The following is a 9778-nucleotide window of genomic DNA, read 5'->3' as shown; positions in this document are numbered from 1 at the left end:
AAACGGCAAGCTAACTGTACTGAGGCTGGACCTATGATTAGGGATAACAACGGGTCGGGTCGGGTACAGATAATGTCTACCCACAATCCGATCCAACAAAAAAAATCCACCCGCTATCTGCACTGCTTAAAAAATACTCATGGATATTTTAAAACCCGCGAATATTCATGGATACCCGCGAATACCCACAAATATTTAAAAATATATATTTTTATAAAATATTATAATAAAAAGTAAATAAAATTACAAAAAATATATAAAATATAATATATATTAAATTAAATATAAATTAAAATTTAATTTTAATTATATTTAACCTTATAAAATATAAATTAATGTTGATTTTAATTAAATTTAACTTAATAAAATATAAATTAAATTTTTATTTTTATTTTTTGCGGGTAGCGGATATCCGCGAATATGGATAGTATACGATCCGCACTCGATCCGTTTATAAGCGAATATTAAAAACCCGCTACCCGCAATCCGTGGATAGTAAATATTCGTGAGTACCAACTATCCGTTACAGATTTTATTTACGGATATTTGCGGACACGAATTTTTTTTCATCGCAACTTATGATACAATGGAGTAGCCGACAAATTATACAAAAATAAACTCAAGCATATTACGCAAAAAAGAACTAGTGCTATTTAATAAATGGGTGTTTCTTTCACCTTATAATTCAAAAATTCCATTTTTACTCTTCATTAAAAATGGTATATTTCATGTTATTCGTAATTTATTATTATAAGATATAAAATTAAGAAGGATATTTCTTAAATAAAAAATAAAGTTCATTAAAATGTATTATTTTTTAATGAATTTTAATGAAATTACTTAAAATTGTGTAAAGATTAGTTTATTAGCATTTTTTTGGACAACTAATAATTTTGACTTTTGATCTTTGGAGATTCCACTTCCTGCTTCTCCGATTTAAGGAAACTTCCAGAAAGAGGAAGTACTATTTGTTTCTATTTTTTTTTGCTGAGTGACTATAGGGTCTGTTGACGTGCAGCTCTTGCATACTTTTGGATTGGTACTAATCTATCCTTTATTAGTTCATAATTCCATAGTGCAATTTCAAGTTTTGTTATCTTTGAAATTTAAAATATTTTAATTTGTTGAAAGAAGTAGTAAAATGGAGTCCGGAGACCGAGTGTCGTTAGAGAAAGAAGGGCACCAAGGAGCCTCGTATACGTATTGGGTTAGGAAAATAACGGATGATGCAGCGCCTTTATCGGTGCCTCGTAAGCTAACCCCGGAAGATGTTTCCCCTTGTGAATCTCAATCTCAGTCTGCCACGCTTGGTTCAGCTTGGAATCGCGTATCTGTGACTTTCATTTCTGTTCCCTCTCTTTTAATGATTATATTTCGAGCGTGTGTTTTTCTTGTACCCATGAATCTGAATGTACAAAATTAATACAGGCCGGGACATGGGAGGAGAAAAGTCTGATCAATTGGGCAATTCCAAGAATTAAGGTTTGTACCTCATGTCCATATTGTCCTTTTCTTCGTCCCTTTATGTTTGTCTTTGCGTATCTATGCCTATGTTTGAACCTTGTATGTGCTTATAAACTGTTTAATTGCATCTTGCAATCTTACATAAAATGACATGAATTTGTCGCGTTGCAGCTAACCATATTTATTTAATTTGTCTTTTTTGAAGCAATGTTTAGTTATTCTTTGCATTTTTTTTCAGGAGTTGCTTTTATCAGTAGGCTCTATACAGTTCTCCCTCGGCAGAGCAGAAGTAGAAGATGTTGCTAAATGTGTTGGCGATGTGAGTCTATTATATGATTTACTTTAATTGCGTCTATTACTGTATTTTAGGGGACTGACACGCAATACTTTGATTCTATGTGGTGGCCCCCTAGAAAATAGGAGTGGAAAACTATGGAAGAAATTAATATGAAAAATTTATCTCTAAAGTTTTCATCCCCAATTTTACAAGGATCCAAAGAGACTCATAGAGTTTCCAATTTAAGTGATGGATTGGATGATTTAATGTTTTTTAAAAGAATTTGTAACATCTGATTATTAGAAGTAGGTTTATATTGCCATTCATCTACTTGTCAATATTTCCAATGTTAGTTATGTGCATCAAATTGGTGGAGTCTAGAGAGTCAAGTTTTCTTCAGCTGAACTTTTCAAGGTACTGGTTAGGTTCGGTTTCAGAGTAAAACGTTCTAAGTCTCACATTGGTTTCATTTGTAATTGTTGTAAATTATTTTTTTATTTGCATAGGTTACGGCAACTGTAGCTTTAGTTTAGGAAGATTATTATTTAGTCTAGTACTGGGCTCAAGTATAAACAAAAACAATGTACATTGGGCTTGAATATAAGCAAATCCAATTAATTTCACTTTATTCAATGGTATAATTCATAAAATACCCTTAATTTAATTGTGATTCTATTTTCAATGACTCTTTCTTATTCATGATATCATGTTCCGGTGACAGGCATTTTAGAAGAAAAAAGCTTACTTTTTTCTTAATTGATATTACTGAAGTTAAATGAAGTTCATTAGTTAGAAATTAGTTATTTTTTTCTTATATTTAAGTCCAAATGGAGTATATTGTGATGTTATGTATAATTTCTATCATTCAGAAATGATATTCTGTATTCAAGTCCAACATGGTGTCAAACCTCTTGATTTGTTAGATTTGTTTCTGCAAATCACTGCCTCTGTTGCAATTGTTTCCCAGCTGTCTTCATTGCTGTTTTGATTTTTTTTCTCCTTTTCACTTTCATAGTGCTCAATTCTCTTTCTGGATATCAAGATCACCACTGCTTTTGTGTTGAAGACCTCATCAGACAAAGTGACAAACCACCATACTCTGTTAGGATAACCACTAGTGACCTATTTATGGTGATCTTCTTATGCATTGGTGAAGCCCTGTATATATCATCAGTACACATCTTGAAATGTAATGTTATTTTTATTTTATTTTCTTTTCCTTTTTGCGTACCCAGCTTTAGGGTTATGGTCTCAGGCAAGTGCCTTACCTCTTCTTTGTATCTTACATACATCAACAAGAGTCCAACATTTTAGGTTGAATACACTGTCTTTCAGTCATCTTACTTGTTCAAGTACACACACCACTCTTCTGACTGCCACAGCCCACTGCCAGTCCCATTTGTCTCGTCTAACTGCTCTGGCAGTTTCTTTTCTCAGCATCCAATTGGAACTAACCTGCTAGCCCTCCTTCTAAACGGTAACCATTTGTACTTTGACTGTCCACTACCTTTTATAACCAACCATGAATAAATCTCCACCGAACATACCTTTTCCCCCAGAGGGAATTGGTGCACTGAAGTTTAGGATACACAAAGGTTCAGATTCATGCATAGTAGTTGTGTACTTAAGGAGTTACATTCGTACTTACTCTTATTTAATTCTGAAGTGCATATACATTTATGGCTGGCTGAGTGCATTTTCACTAAAGCTAGTCATGAAACTCAAATCTTTAACTCAATCTCTGATATTGAATATTTTCTACAAAACAACCCAGCCCTCTTCACTTTCAATTTTATGATTCTGTTCAATAGAAACATTTTGAGGTTCTACATCCTAACCTACCTCTTTCTTTAAAGAGATCAAGTACATATTTTCTTTGGGAGATGAAAATCCCTTTTCTGAATAAGCAACCTTTATTCCAAGGAAATATTATACAACTGGACCAGAAAACTCTAACAAGATAGAATTCTTAGATGGAAAAAGAGAATTTGTACAGAACTTGCAATGTAGAAAAAGTTTACAACACAATCACTGGCACTTCGAACCTCCCACAACATAGCTATATCTCCTTCCCCCCACCCTGACCCGCAAACACATATATATATATACACAACCATTGTCATCCCTAGTCCTATTGTTGAATTAGATTGTGAGCAATACAAATAGTTGACTTATCGGCACAAAACAATTTCAAAGGGACTACCTTGGCATCATGAAGTATGATTTTCATCCATGTAACGACTAAAAACAAGTAAAATTTAAATGGAAGTTAAAACTTAAGAAATGTCATATTTCACAGACCAAAAATATGTTTGAATTTTCACTTTTTATGTGTACTTCCTTTCTATTTGCCAAACTTATATATATATGAGCTTCTTCAATGTCAAATTCCTGTGCTTAATGCTGTCCCCATTGTGGTGAGTTACATGGTTGTACTTGCTATTCACTTTAGTTTATACTTCAAAGAAGAAACAAAACCAAAGGCAAATTTGAACATTGTTGCCCATAAAAGTTTTATAAATCTCTGCCGAACTGATATTTCATCATTGCACATTTCTTAGGCATTCATGGTGATAGTCCGGAACAAGGAACGCGTTGGTTACACATACGAGTTGACCTTAAAAGTCAAAGGTGAGTTACTATCAAATTCTTTTCAAAGACTTCAATCTAACTATTTTTCTTTTCATGCATTTCAACCTAACTTCTTTCTAAGCTGTGCTAATTTTTTTCAAATGGAATTAGGGGAATGGATCATACAAGGGGAGAAGAAGTTTGTTGGGGGTCATATAGACATCCCAGAGTTCTCATTTGGTGAACTAGATGACTTGCAGGTACCTCTTACTGTTAATTTAAACACTTTCAAGCTACTAAAAAATTGGAAAGGGTCATATGCTCTTTGGTATACTTGCATGGTCAGAAGAGTTTATTTCAGTTACCCACAATTGAGGAAGCATAGACAATACTACAAAGATTTGGAGGAATTTGACCCACATTGTTAACAACCTTCACAACAATAGTAAATTGATGTGAATATGTATCATCTTCAATTAGTTGGCCTTTCCCAATCTCAATTCTTTCCCTTTCTTCCTCAACCTCTTCCAAAACTAGAGTTGTCAAAACGGGTAACCCAGGTCAACCCGGCCCGGCCCACCACGGGTTGGTCACTTAATGAGCCAACCCAACTCGGCTCACTTATTAGCAAGCTGAAAAAATTCAAACCCGGCTCGATCTACCACGGGTTGGTGGGTTAAACGGGTTGGCTCATTGACTCACTTAATTATAAGTTTTCTTTAAAATAAAAAAAATTATAATTTTTTTTTAATTCAAATCTAAATAAATTTCACTCTAAAATGATGTTAAACTCCAACGACAATTCAAAATAAAATAAAAATATCATACAATCCAAGCTTAATCCAAAAACAAGCACAAAAGACGAACAAATAAGGTTTTAATATTGATAATTTTTGTATCACTTGTCCATTTATAATATTAGAGTCTTGAAGAGATAAATCTATAATATTTTTCTCTCTTGAATCATCTTCTTTTTTATCCCCATCTACAATATAATAAAAAAAATGATAACTAATAATATTGAAACACAAAATAATAAATAATTAAATCAAATTAGGTGGGTTGGTGAGCCAACCCGGCACGGGTTCAATCCGGATGAGCCGAGTTCTAAGTGAGCCAGGTTGAAAACTAATCCGCATAAAAAAATTACATTTTTTTCAAACCCAACCCGGCTCAAACCCGTGATGGACCGGGTTGGCTTGCCGGTTACAACTCATTTTGACAGCACTATCCAAAACCATTACTTAGTATTGTTTATTCTTATAAATATGACCTTGACCATACTTTCCTTCACACTCTGCATGTTAACTTTTCTTTATATATAGCCCTATCATGTTGTTTTATCCATTTAGCTGACCTCATGTTTGGTTATCTTGTTGAAGTATACATTACATCAAACATAGGATCTTGACTTGGCTAGAATACATGATCAACTCCTAAAGCTTGAGCTTAGAGCCAATTTGGCACATGGTAGGAATTACTCGCACAGGCAGTTGGAAGCATTTGATTTATGCTTTGATAGGTTCAGTGGAAAAGTCTATACTAGGAAAAATAGAGGCAGTTATAACCTCTTATTGTTGTAACCTTGTAAAACAAACTATTATATATAGTTTGTGTTTAGGCTGTTGTTTTTAGTTTGGCTTAATAGCTTATTTTGTCCCCAGTTTTGGTGAGTTGTGTCAATTAGATCCCTCCTTTTAAAAAAATGTCAATTGTATCTCTACTTGGTAAAATTTGCCTCAATCAAGTCCCTTCCGTTAAATACTCACAAACAGAGTTAACTTTTTATTCTCTCTCATCTAATTCACTGTAACGCAGCAGGCCGTTCTGTCAGTGTTATCTTTTCGTCCTTTTATGCAGTTATACTTCCAATTTCAATACAAAAAGTCAAACGCACAATCTCCATTTTTCCACCTCCATTACTCTGATTTAGATAACTCATTCGTTGATTATCCAACCCCAAACACTCTTATATTCTCTCCCACTCATTCTCCACCTCCATTGTCAGCAATCAATTCATCCATCATATCTTTTATTCTCAACATCGTTGCCATCAATTAACACAATACACACAAATCAGAGAGAGAAAAAATGGGAAGAAGAAATTGATTGGGGTTACAAGGTCACTGTGCTCCACAAGCATACACATATCTTTATTTCTTTCCTAGATGATTAGGGTTTATGCTGCACAAGTCCATGCCTTTCCCATGTTCATTTAGGCCCAATGTTGCATCTAGTTCTCCATATAGACTTCCATCCAACGTCCAACCCTGTTAATTAATCAATGTTATGTAAACCATAAGTCACTCTTATGCATTATGATCTTTCCACAATCTAAGGCTAAGATATCCAAATATCAATTGGTATCGGGCTCCATCCTCACCCCAAGGTACCCTGCTCTCACCAAATCTGGAAACAATGTCACAAACTCCTTATCCCTCACAACGAGGTGCGCAGCGAATCAGACCCCCAACGAGTCACTGTACACGAACTTCCCCACCGTTTCCAGCATATTAGGGTCAATCACAATCGCCCCCTTCTGCGTCTCCATCAGACACACCACCCTCCCGTCGCCAAGCTTAACCATGTCGGTGTTCGCGTTGTCCGTCAGCGCCGGAGAGCAGGCTCGCCAACTCCTTCACATAGACAGGAAATTCGCCACCTTTGGCACTTCCGAAAACTCCCGAAAACAGTTCACCTCCTGTTCTGTTGTTTTCTCCTTCTTCACAACCGGCTTGACTTCTTCTACCTCCTCCTCCTCGCGGCGCTGCTTCTTTTCGCCTTCAGCGGCCTCCTCCACTGCGCCTGCTTCAAGCGGGAAGTTGAGGATAGCCTTTGAGCCGCAAAGCCTAAAGGCAGCACACTCTCGACCCGCGCTCTCGACCCACGCTTGTTCGGGTCGCGAATCTCGGCGGCGAACTTTCCCCAAGGCCGTTGGCGGACTCCTCTGTAGTGCTTCTTCTCCGACTGGTTCTCCGACAATACCACAGGCGGGTTGGGATCCTGTTTCCCAAATTGGATCCACTCGGTCTTCTTGGGAGAGAGATTTGCAGAGAAGGTTTCCTATTTAATTGAGGTTTCTTGTGAAGCGATGTGAGGGGTTTAGGGGTGTTGAGGTCGATTATTTGGGGTTTGGAGTCGAATTCGAAAAGGGGTCATTGAATTTCAGGGTGGAGGAGCTTAGTGAGGTAGTGATCGAAGGAGAGGCAAGAGTCAGAGGAAGAAGATTGAGAAGGTTTCATTTGGATTCATAAAAAGTTTACGTGTCAAGTGTGTCAGAAAGTTCTGCTGCGTTGCAGTGAAACAATGGAGAGAGAATAAAAAGTTAACGCCGTATATGAGTATTTAACGGAAGGTGTCCTATCATGCTTCCAGTAATAAATTATATGACTTGACTTAAACATCATCAGCAATTAAACCGTCACAATCAAAGTGGAATTTATCTTACAATTTTTTTTGAAAACCGATTAGAAATAAGACCAATTTAAAGTATATAAGTAGGTGTAAATTTCCTAATTTTATGAGGTTAAGTTAAGTCTATTTCTTAATAATTTTCTTCATAACCTACCTAACCATATGCTATTCTTACAAACACAGCTCTCAGCACACAAAAGATGACCAATTGACACTTTCCAACATATTATCTTGACTGCAAACCCCTTAATATAGCAGATTTCTCCCCTGAAGTGCCCAAGAACCACTTTCATGTCCTAAGTTTCTTATTTGAAGATATAAGTTATAAACCCACATGCATAAGCATTTAGCTTTAAATTTTTCTTCCCATTAACTCACATAGCAGTGTTGCCTGCTCTCTGGTGGAATCTCTGATGTCACTTTAAGCATTGTGGGTGTTGGTTCCTTGATCTCTGGGAATGGATTCCCTTCTCGTTGCATTGCTCCTCACTAGAAATGTGGTGATTACTCTGCCCAAGTTAGTGGAGGAGTAGAGAGGATGCCAATGTGCTCGTCTCGTGTATGAGTGTGCTGCTTATGCTTACGAGTGTCATTTCTCTGTACGGGTGCATGGGTGAGAAGAACGCATCCATTTTCTTGGTACAATTACTAATGCCCATGTGACTTTTTAGCATTGTATGCCTTTGACTGAAACCATTTATTCCAAAACCCTGTCTCCTCTCCTGTCCCTCCAACAATATTATGCTGGATGAATTAAAAATGACCCATCAATTATTTTAAATTTTACTGTCATTAGTGTACAGATATGAACGTGGTGTCAATTGATTTATCTCGCACTCATGTGCAATTTTCCGGATTAAAAAAATGTTACAAGCAAAGATGCCCTAGGCTTGGGTGGGTAAAGCGGGTGCTTCTAGGAAGGATATGTCTGTGGGACCCATAGAGAAAAGCCTGTTGGTTTGCATTTATAAACCTCTGTTGTGATTAATGTTATGACTACTTGTTTGCTTATATGATCTGTTTGCTTCCTCCGGTAATTTTTTTCAACAGATGGAGGTGAGACTGAGTGAAGCACGTGATATCTTGCATCAAGACAAGACACAAATATGCAATGACTTGAAGCTATTTTTTGAGCCTGTTCGGGAGAAGTTGCTTCAATTTGAACAGGAACTCCGTGATATATGAGGTAGAAAAAAAGTGGTTATTTTCGTATTTGTGAGAAAAGCTATGCAATTTTTGTAATTTGAGACGGTACTTGTATTTCTTACAATCTCTTCCGAACTAAAGTTGTGTTTATTTCTAGATCAAATCTACAAATATAGATGTTCTCTGAGTTAAATTCTAACGCGAGGCCCGGGCATTTCATTTATTGCTAATGAATCTCAATTGGATTTTTCTTCTAGCACCCTATTTACTGCCGGAAAAGAAAATGTGTAATAATATTGATGAGTATCTTCTGGAAAGATATTTCCCAAATAATATTGATGAGTGTCTGAATGTCTTTAGGAGAGATATTTTCGAAATTGGTCTAGCGTATTTTGGGAAAGCAAAATCCTGCTGAAGAAACACCAATTCTATCTCTATTTTCCAAATCCCAATTACTATCTGTGTTTTCCAAATCCCGCAGAGACATTTAGACCAATTTGTCTGAAGATGTCTGTCTCTCATCTGTAACCTTCACTTCCATTTTTTATTCACGCTATTGATTTTAAATATGCCACTTACCAGTGAGATTTCAAGTGTATATTTGATAATTTGCCATAAAGTTGGAATATAAATGATGAAAACAAGAACTATATACTTAACTACTAATGAGAATATAAAACAAATAATTTAAATTTGTTACGACAAAGTTTTGATAGTAAAAGGTAGCAATTTCAAATTTTATTTGTAGACTTTTAGTCGTGTGTATTTTATGAGAGGTTATCATATAATGTCAATATTTATTCAGACCTAAATATATTGTTAGCCGAATATTTGTCTGTGGTCTCTTAATATTAAAATTTTTCTAAGTCTGTACAGAAAGTTATTATATTATATTTAAATAATTTT

At 35.8% G+C, this 9778-nt stretch overlaps 1 protein-coding gene across 8 annotated transcripts; it reads left to right on the top strand.

Moving 5' to 3' along the window:
* Nucleotides 1-914: 914 nt before the first annotated feature.
* LOC108345973 (uncharacterized) lies at nt 915-9071 on the top strand. Of its 8 annotated transcripts, none has more exons than XM_017584855.2 (7): nt 915-1039; nt 1135-1327; nt 1429-1482; nt 1703-1783; nt 4303-4372; nt 4484-4572; nt 8777-9071. In XM_017584855.2, exons 2-7 carry the CDS (start codon nt 1142-1144, stop codon nt 8909-8911), a joined length of 615 nt encoding a protein of 204 aa, XP_017440344.1. In that variant the 5' UTR covers nt 915-1039; nt 1135-1141; the 3' UTR covers nt 8912-9071. The 8 variants fall into 8 exon arrangements, 7 of the variants coding, with proteins under 7 accessions (XP_017440344.1, XP_017440341.1, XP_017440343.1 ...); XM_017584852.2 differs by having other exon boundaries at nt 1135-1333; XM_017584854.2 differs by having other exon boundaries at nt 941-1039; nt 1138-1333.
* Nucleotides 9072-9778: the final 707 nt, after the last annotated feature.

The sequence above is a fragment of the Vigna angularis genome, chromosome 8, assembly GCF_016808095.1.
Source record: "Vigna angularis cultivar LongXiaoDou No.4 chromosome 8, ASM1680809v1, whole genome shotgun sequence".
Classification (NCBI taxonomy): domain Eukaryota; kingdom Viridiplantae; phylum Streptophyta; class Magnoliopsida; order Fabales; family Fabaceae; genus Vigna; species Vigna angularis.
This window is presented reverse-complemented; position numbering and strand designations above follow the sequence as displayed.

Bases quoted from the DNA above. Each gene is read 5' to 3' on its own strand.
- LOC108345973 (XM_017584852.2), top strand. From the start codon at position 1,142: ATGGAGTCCGGAGACCGAGTGTCGTTAGAGAAAGAAGGGCACCAAGGA. The intron at 1,334-1,428 runs GTGACTTTCATT...AAATTAATACAG, and splicing joins CAGCTTGGAATCGCGTATCT to GCCGGGACATGGGAGGAGAA. The intron at 1,784-4,302 runs GTGAGTCTATTA...CACATTTCTTAG, and splicing joins TTGCTAAATGTGTTGGCGAT to GCATTCATGGTGATAGTCCG.